The sequence below is a fragment of the Monodelphis domestica genome, chromosome 1 (genome assembly GCF_027887165.1).
Source record: "Monodelphis domestica isolate mMonDom1 chromosome 1, mMonDom1.pri, whole genome shotgun sequence".
NCBI lineage: Eukaryota > Metazoa > Chordata > Mammalia > Didelphimorphia > Didelphidae > Monodelphis > Monodelphis domestica.
Window position 1 is genome coordinate 658,304,406 of NC_077227.1, and position 20,474 is coordinate 658,324,879.

Below are 20,474 nucleotides of genomic sequence, written 5' to 3' on the forward strand. Positions count from 1 at the left end.
ATATAAAAGATTCACTGTGTTTATATAGTACTTTGCTGTAAAAAGCTTTGAGTCTGACTTGATCCTCATAACATCCCAGGAAAGTAAGGAGAGCAGGTATCATCGTCTTCATTCTATAGAACAGCCAATGAACAACCATTCCCCGAGTATCCTTTATGTACCCAATGCACTGCTAGGCACTATGGAAAAAAATAGTCTAGAGAAGAATTCAAATAGCTAGAATCTAGGCTTTAAATGATAGTAGTATGACACAGATTAATCCTCCTTTAAGACTCTTATTTCTCTACCCCATTTGGAAATTTCAACTGCTTTGATACCCAAGACTCCCAAGCTTTATGAAGCCCTCTTCACCCAGACCCCTTTTCTTCTAGTTAATTCTCTTGTTTACATCCAAATACCCCAGATCTCTCCCTGAGTAACACTTTTTCTTCTGCATAGCCTATCCTAATCCACTCCTACTTCCACATCAAATCTTTGCTCCAGGTATTGTTCAGATGTTTCTTGAACACATCACTCCAGCCCTACCAGAGCCTGGTGATGGAAGTCCCAATAGCCACAATGGATTCCACACTGACTACTTCCAATGCCAAGTATAGCTGTAGTGGCTCTTGGTTCCAGTGCCCACAGATCCAGTTTTATCATTAGAGATATAAAGAGAATGGGAGCTAATTAGAGACTTAACCACCAGACAAAAAGGGTTGGTTTGGTCTAGCAACTTTCTAAGGATACAGAGTTGGAGGGGTATTACCATTAGTGGGATTAAAAAGGAATTAGAGTGGAGGTAGCCTGTGGAGACAATGTGAAAAGGGAGAAAGAAATGTGAAAGGAAGCAGACAGGGAGATAGGGGAGAAAGAAAAAAATGGGAAAGGGAGAAGTTAAAAGTGGGAGAAAGGAGATGAATTATTTGGTGTTGAGAATAAAAAAATTTTAAGATTAGGAAGGTATGAGAGAAAAAAGGGTGAGAGGAAGAGTAAGTAGAGGAAGGAAAAAGGAAAAGGAATAAGAGTAAGAAAAAAGGGGAAGTAGAAAAATAAAGGAGGAAAGGAATAGAGGAGTGAGAGAACATGGAAGGCAAGAAAGAAGAATGGAGAATAGTATATTGGCTCTTTTACTCCAATGTTTGCCTTGGTATTTCTACTGTTGGAAAAAAAAAATTATCTGTAGCACAAATAGTGCAAAGTCAACTGTCCTCTATTTGCCATTTTGTCATCAGTCAGGCTAAAAGTGGGAAATCCATGCCAGTAAATACTATTAGTAATATGGCTTTTATGAGTTAATTATTCCTGCAATTAAATTCAACGAGCCCCTGGTACATGGAAGACACTATGTAATAAACTGAGGATACAAAAAAAAAGATAAAGTCTCTCCCCATCATGGAGTTACTAGGAGATAAAACACATACAGAGATATTCAAATGCAAGATAATTCGGGAAGAGAGAATAAACTGTATGTAGTGCCTGAAATTTTAACCAATAAATGATATGAGGCTGTTTCCCCAAGAAATAACAATTTATTCATGTTAGGCATGTAGGCTACTAACAAAAGATAGATCCTTGGATCCACCTTTCATGCAAAAGATCCTCAAAGTGAGTCTTGATATTCATTTATAGGAAGCTGAGTCCTCTGTCTAATTGATCTGACTTTTCTTCCTTTGGAAGTCCCCATTGGTAGACTTTGAAAGATCCTCAACTTCTCCCTCATTACTTCATCCCTGGGAGGGCAGATCTTTACCAAATTAGAGAAATGTTGACCCACTCTACTTTTAAATTCCTTAGAGAAAGTTTTCTAGATTACAGATAAGGGTTTTGAACAAAAAGCAACAGGTCCATAGGTTTTAGATGCCCAGTTTAGATGCCTTGAGGACTGGACAATGGAAGGCCAAAAGACTTGGGGAGAAATGATTTTCCATAGAAATACTGCTAATAAATAATGTGATTCAATATTTTCTTCAACACTAATAACTAGGGGTAAAGAAGGTCAAAAAAGATCTCTCATAAAAGGTAGCATCTGATGAAGGAGTCTAAGAATTCTTTTTTTTTTTTTAAACCCTCACCTTCTGCCTTGGAGCCAATACAAGGCAGAAGAGTGGTAAGAGCTAAGCAATGGGGGTCAAGTGACTTGCCCAGGGTCACACAGCTGGGAAATATCTGAGGCCAGGACCTCCCATCTCTAGGCCTGGCTCTCAATCCACTGAGCCACTCAGCTGCCCCCCAGTCTAAGAATTCTTATGAGATAGAGGTGAAGGGATTTGAATGCATTCCAAGCATCGAAGATAAGACTTTGCAAAGATATGGCGATGGAATGTTGAGTTCAAGGAAAATCAAGTTGGCATTTTGAGATCTAATATATTGTTTGTGTAAAAGGAAATATTATGAAATCAGTGTTGAAAAAAAAGTAGGCTGGAGCCGGATTTGAATGGCTTTAAATGTCAAGCTGGGGAGTTTGTATCTTATCTTAGAGTGAAAATTCTTAAGGAGAAGAGGGAGAGTCAAGCTTGCTTAAGAGAGATTATTTTGACAAGATAGATGGGGAGTGGGTAGCAGGAAGACTAATTAGGAGGTCCCTGCTATAGAACAGGTAAGAGGAAGTGAATGCCTGAACTCTGGAGGTGGTTCTGTGAGTAGAGACAAGTGACAAATGCAAGAGATGTTGTGAAGGCAGAATGGAGAAGACTTGGCCCCTGATGGGACATAGAGCAATGGGAGAGGGAGAAGGAAGAATTAAAGGTGATTCCAATATTGTGAACATGAAGATGAGTGTAGAAATGACTAAAAGAAACAGAAAGCTTGTAGGAAGCAGTAGGTTTTGTATTCATCCCTGTTCTGAGTATGGCGTTTACAGCCTACTAGGAGTTGTGAGATAAACATGGGGGGAAGGGGGGGGGGGGAAGGTGTATGTGTTCAAATCTGGCCTCACTTTCTAGCCGTGTGACCCTGTGCAATTCAATTAATTCTAATTACCTAGCCCTTATTGCTCTTCTGCCTTGGAACAGATACTTAGTATCAATTCTAAGACTGAAGGTAACAGGTTTTTAAAAAAAGATACACTCTTTGGTTGTTTTTAATATTGAAATGTAAAACCAAAATGCAATTTCTCTAGCCTTTTACTTAGTCTAAATTATCAGTGTCATTTAAATAAAGATCCTTCTGAGTTTACCTTTTAATTTTTTCATTTCTGAATAAATAATGTTGAATAATCTATGAAAAAGCTATCAGGATATTCTGGAAAAGTCAGTAGGTATTTGTGGGAAATAAATGAGACAATAGTTTTCTAAAGATCAGACACCACAAAACAGTTTATCTTTTGCAAGTACTATTCTTCCCATTGCATGTGACTCAGCACTGCCTCAAAGGTCATCCATTTCATAAACACAAAATTTATTTCCTACTACTTTAGTGCATATCTCTAAGAGACTTTCTAGCAGTGTCCCACTATATCACAAACTGCTGGTAAATAGACTGGCCTAGACTCAATAGCAAAGCCATTACAACCATTCATCGACCAGCTGTGACCTAATTTTACTTTGCTTCCTACATCCTCACCAATTTACAATAAGCAAATAAAAAGTGTTACCCATGTTCTATGAGGATCAGCTCAGTGAAGGGCTGGAATAAAACTAACTCCCTATATGACCTTAATCCTTAGCTTCCTCATGACTGCCAGGTCTAAAGCCATGGTAAATCCACAGAATCTCTAGCTAGGTAAGATTTCTTTTTTTCCCCCAAAAGATTCATACTAGGTACCTTTGTGGTCAGCATTACACACCAAGTACTAAAAAACAAAAATGCAAGACACTGATCTTGTTTTCCAAGAATTTACATTATAATTGGAAAGAAAAGACTGGCAGAAAAAAGTTACTAAATAATTAAGCACAAACTTGTGGTATAGAAAACAAGGTTTATCTAAGAGGATAAGGAGAGCATTGATGGTTGGAGTAATCAGAGGAGCCTTCATGGAAGAACTTTCTCCTGGTTGAATCTAGGTTCAGGTCATTGTATGCAGTGCCTGTCCAGCAACATACACTGATATCCATCATTTAATGGGTTATCTAAGGAGGCAATAAGGCAGAACAGCTTTGAAAGCAATATGTTGCATTTAGTATATACTTAAAAAAAACAAAAGGAAGGAAGGAAGGAAGGAAGGAAGGAAGGAAGGAAGGAAGGAAGGAAGGAAGGAAGGAAGGAAGGAAGGAAGGAAGGAAGGAAGGAAGGAAGGAAGGAAGGAAGGAAGGAAGGAAGGAAGGAAGGAAGGAAGGAAGGAAGGAAGGAAGGAAGGAAGGAAGGAAGGAAGGAAGGAAGGAAGGAAGGAAGGAAGGAAGGAAGGAAGGAAGGAAGGAAGGAAGGAAGGAAGGAAAGGGGCCATTTGCTCATCCTAGAAAGAAATAAAAAAAAATAGCAAAGGATATGAAAATAAAGCAGTTGTGAGATGATGCCAAGGGAGATCACTGCAAATGGCCTTGATTTTCTCAGTAAAGTATGAGGCAAATTCCTCAGATCTACCTACAAGGTCCTCACCAGCTCTACAATTTTACAATACACTTAGTCCTACCTCATGCCAAGCTCCTTATTAGACTGAAATTCCTAGTTTGTGTTCTTAAATGTGATCACAATTTGTTTTAAAGCTAGTAATTACTTATACCAATTCTCTCAGAAAGGTACAAAAAAGTTTATACACACACACATATATGTGTGCATACCTATATTATTAAATGTGTACTATATATATTATATAAATACAGACATATACATATATATAAATACATACACACACACACACACCTACATATGTCCTTCCAAAATTGTCAATACATACTCAGAGCCTGAAAAGGAATCAAAAGAGCAAAAGAAAAAAAAATTCCCTAACATTAAAAACACATGCTATCATTCTGTGGTCCTGGCGATTCTGTTGAATAGTATTTTTTAGCTTACTCAAGTTCAACTTAATGCCATTTTTTTTCTTTTTTGTAAGCTCCAGAAGGAAAAACATTCACAATCTCTCTACCAGCAAATCTAGTTTTCTCAGTTACCATCTAAAATTTTGTAAATATTAAAAAGTGTTTTTAAAAAGGAATTTATTTATTAGGGAGTTCTCTATTCTAATGAAATCATAGGGCCAGTCCCTGTCACAATAACAAAGTAGACTGACCTAGAAAATACTTCAAAATGCATTGACTCTGAAAAGATCTGTTCCAACTTTTAGGATCAATTTAAATAAACTGAAAATGAGAATATAAAAATGGTAAGATTATTAAGAACTGAATTTTATTGAACTGGAGAAATACACAGTCCTGAATTATAGAAGATTATTCTCTAAAGTCTTTTGGACCAAGAAAAGTACCAGTTTCTACTTTGGGTCTCATTCCTTCCCACTGAAGACAGTGACCCCATATTCATAAAGGGTTAGCTATCAGGTAGCTTAAATTATATTTAAAAATCTGATAGAGAAAAAAGGAAAACTTTGAATTTCTAGTCAGAGACATTTTTAGCTATGATAGCATGTGATAGCTAGACTGAAGACAGAAAAGCCACTATTGCTAAACCAATTTTCTATCATTGGCCTCTAATTTTAGCAAACCCAAGTACTCTCTGGAAACAAATTTATAGCAAATAAATAACAGCTGTCTCAAACAAAAGTGCCAATTGAATACAATGATTTATAGTGCACAGTGAATACTCACCAGGGAAATTGAATGGCCCACTTGCCAGGTAATCAATGCTTTCTAAATGACCTTCTTGCCTGACCCAGTTGCAAAGTGGAAAGGGAAGCACAGCAAAAGCACTGTTCCCTTTTCTTTAATTTGAGCTGTAGCTTGCTGCTGGCAAGTCTGTCATTTGACTTATCCCCCAAAAAATATCCACTCAACAATCAATCATCCAACAAACATTTATTATGCACCTACTGTGTGCAAAGCACTGTGGTAAGCACTACAGGAGATGCAACGACATTTGAGATAGTCCCTGCCCTCAAAGGAGCTTACATTTTGGTTGAGAAGACAAATGTAAACCAGGTGAAAAACCAAATAAGACATAAGAAATGGTTTGGGATAATAATGATGTCATAAAATGTTACACATAAGCATATTCTTCAGCATTTGCTCAATACAGATTGCACATGACTCCAAGTGAGACATGAGTCGGTGAAGTTCTATTTCTTACAGAATGAATGTATTTCATTTAAGTTGCTGTTCTTGGGCTTATGGTATGCTTCCATTTAGCTATACTGTTGGCATATTGTTTTCTATAGAAACACTGGGGTTGAACTCAAAAATGAGTCCAGAGTTCCCAGTAAGGCAAAAGGTAAAAGCCAAGCAGGGGTGAATGCTAAATCCATTCTGTCTTTTGTATACCTTATACCCTGCAAATGAAGCAAGAGCCTCTAGCAAATTTCCATTTATATTATTTCTCTTTCTCTTTTTTAAAAGCTCTAATTATAGAGAGAATAGCTTTCTAGGACTATCCACTCAAGTCTTTTATTTCAAAGGTTCACATGAGCTGCAAGCATAAAGGTCTGACTACAAGCTAATTTCCCAATTTGTAGCTAATTACTAAATTACTTAAAAATTAAAGGCAAAGTGGCAGCCACTTTAATGGCAAGGTTTCCCACTTATTTCCTTAATGTCTAAGGACATGGCTCTCTGCCGAGAACAGAAGCTTCCTCTATTTTAGAACAAACTATTCCCAGACCCCTAAGTGCTGCTGTGCCAGATGTTTTCTCAGCCATAACTATACTATCTTTGCCTTCACATGTTGAAGTTACAGAATAGTTGGAAGGATTCCTCTGATTACTGTTCAGTAAGAAAAATCTAAAAAAATCAAACTGATATCTTAATGTATGTAATGTAATTTTAACATACCCAAATGTGGGTCTACAGTATTTTGACTAATGGAATAGAAAGACAGACAAATGCAAGCAACATTATGAAGGAAGCAATAGAAGCAAAAATTGGACAGAAATCACAAATGGGGAAGTTGCAGGGTAACAAGAAGGAATGGAAAAGAACTCAAGGCCTTTGATTGAGAGCTGTGTTAAAGGAGCATCTTTCACTGATCAAATTTCATGAACCTTTTTTTAAAAAGTTTAGAATATTAGAATTTAATTCAAATGACACAAAAGCATTAGAAAAACATATTAAGGTTTTGATTAATCTTGTCATATCCCAAAAGTTTTTAGCTTCCATTATCAAACTTACATTAGAAATACAGAAACAATTTGCTTTAAGTATGAATTTATTGACGTCAACTTCCATAAGCTAATCATCCTAATACAGAGTGATTTGGGAAATAGAGACAATAATAGACCCATGAGAATTAAGTTTGAATGCTCAAAAAAATAATGGTGAGGGCTCCATAAAGAATCTGGAGACTAATTTCAATTATAGCAAGAAACAGTGAAAAGTTGCTAATTTAAACTTTTTATCCAGAAACATACATCTATTGCACTGATACCAAATCTGTTACCATATAATTGAGTTTGAAAATATACAAAATCTTTTTTGTTCTTACATATTGAAATTAAAGCCTAATCTTAAAAAGTGCAGAGTAAAAACAGCTCAAGGAAATTTCTACAAGATCCATGGTATTGTGTTTTGTTTTGCATTTTATTGTTGACATCAAATTCTATATTTTCCTTACCGGTTACAAATACATTCTAGTTATTTCAAAGCCATATACAGCACTGACTTATTACTAGGTCCAATAATACTTCAGTTCTTTGAAAAGGCTGACTCCAGAAATGGACAAGGATTTTCAGCACCTGCAGTTCTGGGCAGCAGCAGCAGCAGAAAGGACAGTCACCTGACTGGCCCAACTATTTGTAAACTATCGACTTTTGTTCTTTTTAGAATTGCCCTGTGTGAAGAAAAAGATCAACAATTAGAAAACAAACTTGAAGAAAAATAAATTCTATAACTGATAAACCAAGTTATCACATTTCACTTCAGGAGGTATATCCCAATGGTTTGTTCCTGGCCCTCTTCTCTTCCCTTTCCAGCAATTTTTTTGGCACTGCTGACTGTTCCTGCTCCCTTCTGCTATATCCTTTTTCTTCCCTCTTCCCTTTCTCCTTTTTATTTTATTTATTTTTTTGTATTACCTTCTCCTTGTATTTCCTTTTTGCTTGATCATCTCCCAACTCCTTCTCCTTAAGTTTCCTCCTTCAAGTTTATGCCCTAGGCTTGCTTCTATTCCCTCTTTGCACCCCCCCCCCCCAAAAAAAATGCCCTACCTTCTGTCTTAGAATCAATACTGTGTATTGGATCCAAGGCAGAAGAGCAGTAAGGACTAGGCAAGAAGTAGGGGTGGGGGTGTTAAGTGACTTGCCCAGGGTCACACAGTTCACTAGTGTCTGAGGCCATATTTGAACCTAGGACCTCTCTCTATCCACTGAACCACCCAGCTTCCCCTTCTCTCTGGATAAACAAACACATTATCTCTCATGGGTTTGGTTAACATCTCTTTAAAAAGGATTCTCAAATCAAGCCCTAATTTCTCTACTGAACTTTAGTCTCATCTAACTATCTCCATCTAGAGGTTCAACAGGCAGTCCTCATACACTAAGTTTAATTAGCATGCCCAAAATAGGATCCAGCTCCCTAAACATGACACTTCTTCCAACTTCCCTGTTTCTGTGAAGGGTCACCCTAGATTCTTCCTGCTCCCTTATCAGCCATATCCAATCAATTGCTAAATCTTGTCAATTCTATCTCTACATCTTTTGCACCAATCCTATTCTCTCCAATCACACTGCACTGAATCACTCTCTAGTGCAGGTCTTTATCATCTCTTGCCTGAATTGTTGCCAAAATCTATTAATTGATCACTCTACTTCAGTCTCTTCCCTTACTACTCTATCTTCCACATGACTGCCAAAATAATCTTCCTAAAATAAAAGTCTAACCATATCGACTTCCTAATGTTTTAACAATAAAAGACAAATTCATACTAATAAGTAAAGCCCTTCACATAGGATTCTGACTGACCTTTTTCACAAATGAAGTTCCAGCCAAACTAGACTACCAACTGTTCCCAGAACTGGATGTGCCATCTCCAACTTTTGTGTATCTGCCTGAGGGCTTCCATCCATGTTCAGAATGCACTACCTTCTAATGTTGCCTTGCTAGAATCCTCAGCTTCCTTTGAAGCTGAACTCATGTGCCATCTTCTATAAGAAGCTTTTCCTGACTAACCATCTTCATCATTCATCTTCCATATCTAAATTTCCTCTTGGGTGCCAGTTCTAGATCTATGAATCTCTGCTGTGTTCTCTAGTTGAATATAAGGTCTTTGAAGTCTGTTTATGCTTCTTGTTTGTCTTTATACCTACAATAATTTATGCCTAGTAGGTATTTAATAAAGATTTGGTGAATTGGATCTTATTCACTTTCATGGTTTTAATTTCCTTTTCAAAGTCCTAAATTTTGATTTCCAGCCCTGACCTGTCTTGTGATCTCTAGACCCACATCTCCAACAATTTATAGGACATCTTGTTCTATTATAACAGTCAAAAAACTTATTTCACAGAATTCGGGCTCTCCTCTTTCTGGACAAGGCTTCACACAGCTCCAAAAATAATCTTCCTAATACATGGGACTAGCCATTTCCACCGCCCAAAAGGGTTCAATGGTGCCCTACTTCTCTAAGGACAAAATAAATACTAATTCCTTGGTATGGAATTTAAGACCTATTTGGTTCAAACCTACCTTTTCAGATTTATTTCACACTCTTCTTCTTCTTCATGTAGTCTGTGTTCCAACCAAGTTCAACTACCAGCTATTTCCCAGTTTAATCTTGCCACATTTGTATACTCCCTGTATTCACAAAAGCAATCCCTCCATTCCTATGTCCTCCCTCTTTATCTCCTCAATTAAACTTCCTCTTCCCAAAAAGTTTACCTTTTGGGGGGGCAGCTGGGTGTCTCACTGGATTGACAGCCACGCCTAGAGATGGGAGGTCCTACGATCAAATCTGGCCTCAGATACTTCTTAGCTGTGTGACCCAGAGCAAATCATTTAACCCCCATTGCCTAACCCTTACCATTCTTCTGCTTTAGAATCAATACTGTGTATTGCCTCCAAGACAGAAGGTAAGAGTTTTTAAAAAAAGTTTAGCCTTGATGCCATATCTCCATGAAATCTAAGGGATGGTGTAGATAAGATTGCTAGACCTGAAGTCAAGGGGACTTGAGTTACTGATTATGTGTATGTGAGAGAGAGGATGTGTGTGCGTGCACATGGGCTATATTATCAGAGGTTTGATGCGAAAATTCAATCATGAAATTAACCAAGGCTCTACAGAGCACCCTACCTAAAGTTCAATTATCTCTATTTATTTTACAAAAATTAAAAGCCTTTTAAAAAATGAAATGTTAATGTGAAAGAACAATGAAAAACAATAAACTGTTAAAGTCTTCTCTGGTCCCCTCAGCTCAAAAAGTTTTTCTAAAACATATTATCTTTTGCCTGGATCTCATCAAATCCTGGAATTATACATATACCATCCTCCTAGTAGATTTTATATCACCTTAAAGCCAGTGCTACCATTTTTTATCTTTGGAACCCTAGCATGTAACACAGTAGGCTTTTAATAAATGTTTGTCAAATTGAACTGTCTCACTGTGGCCTCAAATTTAATATGTCCAAAACTGAATTTAATAACTTTTCCTTAAATCCTCTCTTCCTTCTGACTTTAATAAATTTCACTGTCTGCTACCACTATGCATCTAATTTTCCATGTTTTCATCTTTAGGGTTAGTTTTGATTCTTCCTGTTCCGTCTTTTCTGGTATATAACCAGTTACCAAATCTTTTCAACCTAAACAACATTTCTCAGATCCACATCCTCTTCTCTATTCCGACTAACATAGGTCTTCATTATCTTTTAGAATAGTCTCTTTATCTTCTTCTCTCATCCCCCCTCTAATTCATCTTTCATAGTGATACCAGGATAATCTTTCTGATGTACCAATAAAGTCATGTCTTTCTTTAGCTCAAAATACCTTGAGTGGCACCTTAAAACCTCTCAAAGTTCAAATCACTATACTTGACATTCAAAGTTCTACACAATCTGGCACCCTTTTAGCATTCCAACCTTATTTCATATTACTTTTTCCTGATCTCTGAACATGATCTGGAATATTTTGTCTATGCCTCAATTCACACTGTTACATAAGCTTGAAGTATCTTCCTGTATGACTGTTAAATTCTTGCCCACTCTTTGAACCCACCTCAAATCTCAATTGTTAAATATTTCTCTGATTCCTCCTTTGGATAAGCACGCTCCTATTAGAGCCTCATAGAACTAGGCTTGTTTTATAACCCTAATATAATTATCATGTGTTATAATCATGTTATTCCAATAACATGAATTATAATCATTTTTTATCTTATTCCCTAAGTGGACTATAAACTCAATCAGGTCAACAACCATGTCTTCCCTATACTTAGTATTGTCCCCAGAGTCTAGCACTATACCCTATACTCACTAAGTACACAGTAAATATTTACTAGATTTGAACATTGTATAACCATGGTCAAGTCCTCTAACTTCCCGAGCTTTGTTTTCCTATCTGTAAAAGGAGGAGGTTGAATTAGATAGTTTCTGAAGTCCCTCATGGCTCTAAGTTCCTCTGTGCCACATTTTCACAATTTGGCATGAAAAAAAATGCTTCATTTGTAAAACCATTTTTTGTTTTCACATCATCCAACATTTCTTCTACTTATTAAAATATTGTGTTTCTGTACATTTCACCAATTCCTTCCTTCCTACACTTTGCAATTCCCCCTGCCATTTACACCCACCAGTTATAATGTGAGAAAACTACTGACTTGGCATCTATCAAAACCACACATTTATTTTAATCTGAAGTCAAAGGGAATACATAAAATTGGTTAAAAACCTTTTTACCAGCACTCTTTTTTTGTTGCTTAAATGGCTTTGCCCATTGTTGTGCTAACTCTTAAATAAACACACTATATCTTTGTTTGAAAGAGGAAAAAAAAGGTTAATCACTCAGGAAACCATTTTAATCTTATTCCTACATTTAGCTTATTAAATAAGTATTTAATGGAATGAATACAAGTGAGAAATGCATATAATACAAAGAACATGCTAAAGGCAGCCAAAATTTTTCAGGATGTTTATATGGTATCCAATGGTGAGCACACTAACTCAACAATAGTCTGAGGCTTTATCTGACAAATTGAATTAGCAGCAAATAGAAAAAAAAATACCAAACAAGAGACAATCATTATGTGAATGACTAAAATATAATTTAACAATCTAGAAAGGGAATATATGAATGGATTGAATTTTATTAATTACTGGTGTTGGGCAGTTTTAGAAATAGCTTGAAAACTTCTTCCAAGGCTACTAGAATTCACTTGAAAATGCCCTAGATACTTAAAGTCACCAATATCCAAACATTTGAGAGGAAGGGGTGTTAGGGGGTGCCATCCAGAAACTGAATTTAATAAATTCTTTCACTTTAGGTAAAAATGTCTCCCTCACTAATAGTAATAGATCAGTTTTCCAAGAATCTGTTACTTGTTATCTGAATAATGGGAAATGAAAGCAAGTCTTCTTTAAAACAAAAATTAATGAATTATTTCTGAGGAAATCCATAATGTAAGTTTCCATAAAGCTGAGTTGAAAGCTGCCATCTGTACCAACATTTTTGTTCCCTATCACTAGAAATATCCCTTCGTGGTTGACAGACTATAAGGATAATTTTAGGGTTGTGACCTTACCTAAATTATTCTTGGTTGCCAGGGAATATCCCAATAAAATAGCTGTCAGTTTTTGTTTTTTTTTATGGTGGTTTAATTAATATAGAGGGAAGGAATTAAGGAGAACAGAGAGGGAAAAGGTGTAGGATTTCTCCCACCTGGCCTGTGACAGGGGGAGTTCAAGGTCCTCTGCCACAAGGTCCCTGAAGAAGATTAGTGGCTTTTCAAGAGGACAGTGCATGGAAGGTAAAGAAGAAAGAATCAGCCTAAACTCCGATAGAGCTCAGTAAAGATGCCTCACCTGAACTAGGCTACTCAGCTTCCTCCAATATGGTTATCAAGGAAAACTCACCGCTAAACCCAGACAATAGCAGCCATCACCCAAGATGCTGACACACTCAGCCAGCCACCTCTCCACTGCCAAGGAGGCCAGAGAGAGGAAGTGACACTAAATATATTGTGAACATTAGATTACTTCACCCTACTTAGTCTAACAAAATCAGGAATGTCTACACCCATACTTAAGGATTAAATATTTAGGAAGATGGTCTATGACAGACATGTGCTAGCAAATGAAAAATCAGAAACAACTGACAGACCCCTGGGCTGTCCTAAGTCAAGCCTAAGATATCATTGGTACATGTGAGACACAGGAAAGTGATGTAAAACCGTCTATATATTTCGCGTCACTTCCTCTCTTCCACCTCTTTGACGGCGGAGAGGTGGCTAGCAGCAGCTTGCTGAGCATGTCGGCATCTTGGCGTGGCAGCTGCTACTGTGCCAGTTTAGTGGTGAGTTTTCCTTAATACATACCATACTGGAGGAAGCCTAGTAACCTAGTTTGGTAAGGCTCTTCTCTGAGATCTCTCGGAGTTTAGGCTGATTTTTCTCTTCTTTACCTTCCAAACACTACCCTCTTAGAGAAAGCCTCTAATCTTCAAGGACCTCGTGGCAGAGGACTTTGAACTTGCCTGGCACAGGACAGGTGGAAGAAATCCTGTACCTTTTCCTTCTCTTTTCTCCTTGATTTCTTCCCTATATGTTGATTAAACCACCATATATTTACAAACTGACTTGGGTATTTTATTTGGGATATCCCCATGTGACCAAAAATTAAATTTAGATTAGGTCACAACTCTAAATTATCCTTTCAATATAGATGGGTTTTACATCACTTTCCTGCGTCTTCCATGTACCAATGGTAGCTTAAGCTTGACTTAAGACAGCCCAGAGGTCTGGTTTCTGATTTGTCATTTGCTAGCACATTTCTGTCATAGGTCATCCTCCTTAATAATCCTTAAGTATGGGTGTAGACGTTCCTGTTTTTGTTAGACTAAGTAGGGTGGAGTAATCTAAAGTTCACAATACTCAATAGGATATCCCTGCTCCAATTTTGAACCCAAATGTGGCTTAAAAGCTCTAAAAGAAAATCAGACTTTACTATCACATCCAAATAAACAAGAATCCACAAAATTTAGCAAATATCACTTATGGTAAAATACCAAGCCAAAGGCCTCTAAGGTGCTGTAGATTCATCTCTCCATCCCATTAGGTAAGCTTGTGTTAATGATATGACAACAGAAAACTGAGGGTACTGTGAGAACATGGGCAGATAAAGAAAAACTAAGATCCTTTAAAGAGATGCCCCAAATCTAGTTTTCTGAGGTGTCTATCCCCTCAGAGGCCATAAAAAGAATCATACTGGTTCATCTCATTGCTTTGCATGGCATCTTAAGGGAGACACACAAAAACAATTTCCATGGTAACCAAGGGTGAAGCAAATACCTTAATATTATGAGAAGCAATTGATACAAAGTAAAATTCCTAATATACTAAGAGAATTAATTTCCAGAAAGGTTCTCCATTTAATCATCTAGCCTGTCATAACCTAGATTAGCAATAGTCCTATGGCTAGTGAAATAAAGTAAGAAACGGTGGAAACTGTTACTACTTGAAATAGAACAAGTAAACTGACTGAAACTGCTTCTTATTGAATTAGAGAAATAAACTGAGGGGAACTGTTTCTTCTTGCAATGGCTGCTGTTTTCTGGCTTATGACTAGAGAGAGAGCTGCTAAAGGAACCTGAGGCTGCTTATTTGTAATGGAGGTAGGAATAAGAAATGCTGAGGGATGCCACACACAGGGATACTGGTACACAGGTGAACTGCCTACAAGGGAATGCTCTAGAGTCTGCTTATTGATCCTTACTGATGGCTGATGGATCAATCTATTTCCTAACCTCCTTCCTCCCTGACCCTCTCCCTTAACCACCTCTTCTAGAAGTCTTTGGCTTCCTCCCTCCACCCTGAGTGGACTATAAAATACTCGAGTTGCTTTCTCAGTCAAGAGGTTTATTGGGATAACAGGATAGGAAACTGAGGTAAGAGGGATGAGGATTTCCCTAAACTACAAGGATAATTTTAAGAGGGTTTGAGGAAGTATTCAGGTCACAAAATGTGACTCTAAAACAGTTAGGGAGATGGGGGACAACAGCAGTTCAAAATCATCTTTCTTCTTCTTCACAAAATCAGCCTGGTTTGTCTCCTTTCTCAGCTTCAACCCGAGAGAAAAACAAAGTTCCAAGTCTCTCAGTTTCTCCTGGCCAGCTCAACTCTCATATAGACCACCAACTCAAAAGCCAAATTTCTCCTTCTTGTCAACTTCAACTGTCCAAAACCAGAGAACCCCAAAAACCAAGTCAGCCCCACAAGAGTCTTTCAGCCAGCCTTTCCAACCTCCAGAGAGAGAGTGACTCCAAGTCAGAGACAAAGTCGAAAGCCTTTTAGATCCTTCTTCTTCCCCTTAGTGTGGCCAGAAACCCCCAAATGCCATTCCTGGGAACACTCCACTGGAACCTTCTCTTGATTGACAGCTAGGTCTCCAGCCTTGCATCTTCGTTTACAAGCTCTCTCTCTCCCCAGCCTCTACTACACTAGCAAACTACCACCCCCAAACCTTATAATTCAGAGTTGTAATCCACCAAGGTATAAAATACCTGTCCTCTGTGATCTCTTCCCTAGGATGCTAATCTCCTTCCCCCCAGTGCCTTCCCTCACATTTAGTACCCTCAAATCTCAATCCTGAAATTCACCTTCTTAGATTTCTCCCTCTTGTGCTTTCCATCTTTTTTGTGCTCATAGAAATCTAACTTCCAGAAATCACCTGTTCCTTCTAGGGGCTGCCCTACTACAAGCATTCAGAAACCTCTTCTCTGAGGCTCACACAATATGTCAACAAGGCCCTGTCCAAATACTTGTGGCTGTCACGTTCAGACCTCAAGGTCACTCAACTTTCTTTCTCAATGAGCTTAGGAGCTGGTTCAATTCTTCTCTACCACAATTACTATCCCCATTCTTAGTGACTTCACTTTTCACTGATTTCCTCCCAAGCTCCCTGTCCTTCAGTATATCAGTATCTTCAATTCCCACAACCTACATCTTCACTCTACTTCAACAATCCACTCTACTCCAACAATCCAGGGGGGGGATGACATAAGCATTGCACCCCAAGAAACTTGGGCTGACTATTGTCAGGGAAAATCTTCTGTTCCCTTAAGTCCTCGTGACTGAAGAACCAGCTCCTATGCCCTTCCCTGACCCCCTCACCCCTGTACCCCCTGCAGATAAGTCACCACACCTTGTATATCCCTTCTGTGGCCCCCTAGAGCCCCTGCAATCAAGTTACTGAAGAACCAGTGACCACACCCTGGAATGTGCTAGGAACTGATAAGGACCCCAGCCCCAGAGGTAATAATCACATTTATACCATTTTCACAAACTTGAATGCCAAAGTTCCCTTTTCTGATCACAATTTCCTATCTTTTCATCTCCCCCTCTGCCTCTACTCCTTAAAACATAGTCTCCATTGTCACTGCACCCAGCAGTTCAAGTCCATCACTCCTTCTTTGGCCTGATCTTTTTCCATTTTTTCCATAGTTCTGATCCCAGAATAAAACAGCATGACTACAAACTTTCACAACTTCCATCCTTGATTCCCTAGACCAGTGAAGGAAAACCTTTTAAAGGGGCAAGTAATGTCCTCAGGTGCATGAGGAGCAGTCCACCCCTCATCATTCTGGCTTTCTAGTATCAAACTCTGTGCTGGGGCAACAGAGCCCATGCCCACAGAGAAGACTCTGCCCCCCTCTGGCATGTGTGGCATAGATTTTCTACCATGGTTCTAGACCCATTCGCCTATTACTTTTTACACTTAGTCAATCTTCACACACCTTAGTCCTGCCTTCATCATTCACCTTCTCTACTTCCAGTTGCTGAAGAAAGTAATGCACTCTTGCCACATGGCATTTATTAGTTTTTATACCTTCCTTCTCATTTTTATACCTTCTCCCTTTTATACCTATACCTTCTCAGCAAAGGAACTCTAATCTTTTATTGAGAAAAATCAAGATCACTTGCCATCTTCCTCAAGTTCCCTTACCCCACATTTCAAAATCCTTCTATGTCTCCCATTCCTTTCCTCCTTGCCAAGGCCAATCCCTCTGTTTGTACCTCAAACTGACCACCCACACCCACATCCCACCACTTCCATTTCCTTCAGGAATTTGTACTTGTCATTTTCTAACTCTTTCTCATATTCAAACTTTTCCTTTCTATTGGCTCCTCTATAGCCCAAATGTTCATAACTTGTAAAAACCCAACTCCTTTGACTTTGTACTCCATCCTCTTGTCAATCAAAGGGCTGTCTGCATTCCAGGGCTCCATTTCCTCTCTATTCACTCATTTCTCTAACCTTTGTAATCTGGCTTCCACCCAAACCAAACTACCAAACCCACTGTCTCAAAAAGTAAGTCAAAGAAATTTAACTCCTAATTCAAAAGTCTTTTTTTCAGTCCTTCTCCTCTTTACCATTTTTGATGCCTCTGACCACTTCTCCCTTGGCTTCCATGATATTGCTCTGGTTCTCTATCTATAGGCCTGTCTCTGTCTTCTCTGCTCTTCTGCTGCTCATTCCTGTCTGATAAGCATTGTTACTGTTTATGAATTATATCCTGGTCCCTTTCCTCTCTCATTCCCCCTCCTGATTATCTCATCAGCTCCCATAGAGTCAATTTTCTTCTTTACATAGATGACTCTCACTTCTCCAGCACAATCTCTGACCAAAATCCCAGTCTTACACTGTCAGTAACTTTCTAGAGATCTCCATCTGGACATCCCATCAGCATCTCATACTCAATATGTCTAAGACTGAACTGAACATCTTTCTTTCTAAATTCTCCCTTCTCTAAACATCACTATTTCTATTAAGGACAAAATCAGGCTCCAAGTCACCAAGGTTTACAACATCCTGGACTACTAGCTCTCTCCCTTACCTCCTCTCATATCTAATCGGTTGCTAAGTCAGATAGTTAATTTTACTTCCACAAAACCTCTAGTAACTGTCTCCACTTACTTAGTAACAATCTTAATTGAATTCCTTACCATCTCTTATCTGTTCAATTGCAAGGGCCTTCTAATTAATCTCTTTGTTTCTTGCTGCACCTTTTTACAATACATTCTCATGATGGCCAAAGCACTTATTCAAAGACAACTATGAATGTCCTTCCCCTGCTCAAGAATCTTCAGTATTTCTCTACTGTATATTTAACAAAATATTTTTTTTCAGTGTGGCAAAATTTAAAGCCCTCTCCCATTATTCTTTTCATATAATCTAAGGAATACCAGCTAGTCCTAGAATTCAACATGCAACTGTATGCTTTTATGCATAAACGCAAACTGTCTACCGCCTAGAATGCACGCCTCCTTCATTTCCAGATTTCAGAATCCTTTTGTTGTTCAGTCATTTCTGACTCTTCATGATCCCATTTAGGATATTCATGGAAAAGATACTGATGTGGTTTGCCATTTCCTTTTCCAGATCATTTTACAGATGAGGAAACTGAGACAAACAGTTAAATAATCTGTTCAGAGTCACATAGCTAGTAAGTACCTGAGGCCAGATTTGAACTCAAGAAAGATTCCAGACCTGTAGCTGTCCTGGGCTACCTAACTATTCTAAGAATTCTTACCCTTTCTTAGAAGCTCAACTTTGGTATTATTGTTTTCTTGCAAGCCACTCCTATTTCCCCACTTCTTAGTATTCTTTACCTACTCAAACTATATTTTATATATTTATATGCAAAGACATTTTATTTCCCATCCCCACAGGAGAATCAATTAAGTTCCATGAGGGTAAGGCCTATTTCATTTTTTTCTTTGTATTAACAGTACCTTATGTAGTACCTTGAATATTTTAAGCACATGAGAAATATCTGTTCAATTGAATTAAAAAAAAAAAGACAACAAATACTCCAAGACTATAAAACTGGTCTGTAACGTCCACAGACCATGACTTCATATTACTATTAGAGCACTCATGATGTGCTAGGTACTAACAAACACATCTGTAATATGGTGCCTGACCTTCAAGAGTTCACATTCAAAAGTAATTTTTACATATACAGACATTCTTTTTGTGTGTATTTGCATATGTAGTTAATTTTTCACTGTCAAGTAATCTCAATGTGGAGGGTCATCCCTCCATAGATGGAGATCACAATTCATCCATACTGTTCCTTCAAGTGCAACTCTTTTCTTTGCATCTAAAACAAAGGGTCTATCCAACTAAATAGGGGTCTTCTTCAAATACTGATAACATTGTAAGAATATCAATGATGCACTCAGGATTGTATATCCTTTTTCCTTCCTCTATATAATTAGCCTATCTTCTTTTCCAGTCATATGTTTCTCTTATGACATCTTTTGTGCTAAGTCCTCAAGCCCATTCACACCCCACAAGTGCTTCTCCATTCCACTCTGGAGGATCTTCAACTTCTGATCTTTGGAGAATAGTGTTATCCATCAATTAATTTATAACCAACCCCCTGTAGTGAGAGTAGGCCCCAGTAAAATCACAGCCATAACTTAGAAATACCTAGCACAGCCTAGGCATCACATGAGGTCCCAAAACCTCTCCTTTCTAGCCTCTCCCAAATGCATTTTAGAAAAACTGAATGTTCTTCCAAGAAATTGCTGATGTAGGAACTCTGTGAGAAGTTGGGTTATGTGGTTACATATTTACCTGTGATTTATTATCCCACAGAAAACTAAGTTTCAATGAGATAAACTAAGTCATTGTACTGTGAAAAGGGAATTACTCTCCCTTTGTTTTCCTTGATGTAATCAATTATAGCACCCTTTAATGTAATCAGTCAGAAACTTGAAGATCCTTTAGCACTGATAGCAAGTACAGACACACCCCCAGAGACAGGAAATTGATCCCACAGGCACTGCTCCTCTGGGTGGTACCAGGGAACTATGATTGGTTACTGAGATGTGACATGGAAGAACTAGGGGGTGGAGAAAACTGTTTATAAGGGGACACATCCAGCAGGAAGTAGAGGGCTCAGATTTGTACTCTAGCACTAGTGACTCTTGCTGAAGGACCTCTCTGGCTCTGGTGACACTGACTAAAAACACATTCTTGCGTTGGTGACACTCTTGCTGAAGACACTATGGCACTGCTGACTTTTGCTGAAAGGAGACACTTACTCTGGGGACTCTTGCTGAAGAGACTCTTGGACTTCTGACTGGAGATTGGAACCTGAAGGCTCACAAGGGTATTTAGCTAAACTGCTACCCCCACCCCTTTCCTATATTTCTTTCTCTTTACTATTTCTACTTTGATTATACTAAATTGTTAAAGCTACTAACAGACCCATAATTTATTTTTTAATTATTACAATTTGATGACCCT

General features: G+C 38.2%; 1 protein-coding gene across 2 annotated transcripts in view; it reads right to left on the bottom strand.

Moving 5' to 3' along the window:
• Positions 1-7,209: 7,209 nt before the first annotated feature.
• Positions 7,210-20,474, bottom strand: part of PPP1R21 (protein phosphatase 1 regulatory subunit 21) — a 122,069-nt gene continuing 108,804 nt past the window's right edge. For both annotated transcript variants that reach the window (XM_007476847.3, XM_056818723.1), the window contains exon 22: positions 7,210-7,848. In XM_007476847.3, the coding sequence (XP_007476909.1) occupies positions 7,819-7,848 (30 nt within the window). In that variant the 3' untranslated portion in view covers positions 7,210-7,818. The remainder of the gene's footprint in view (positions 7,849-20,474) is intronic.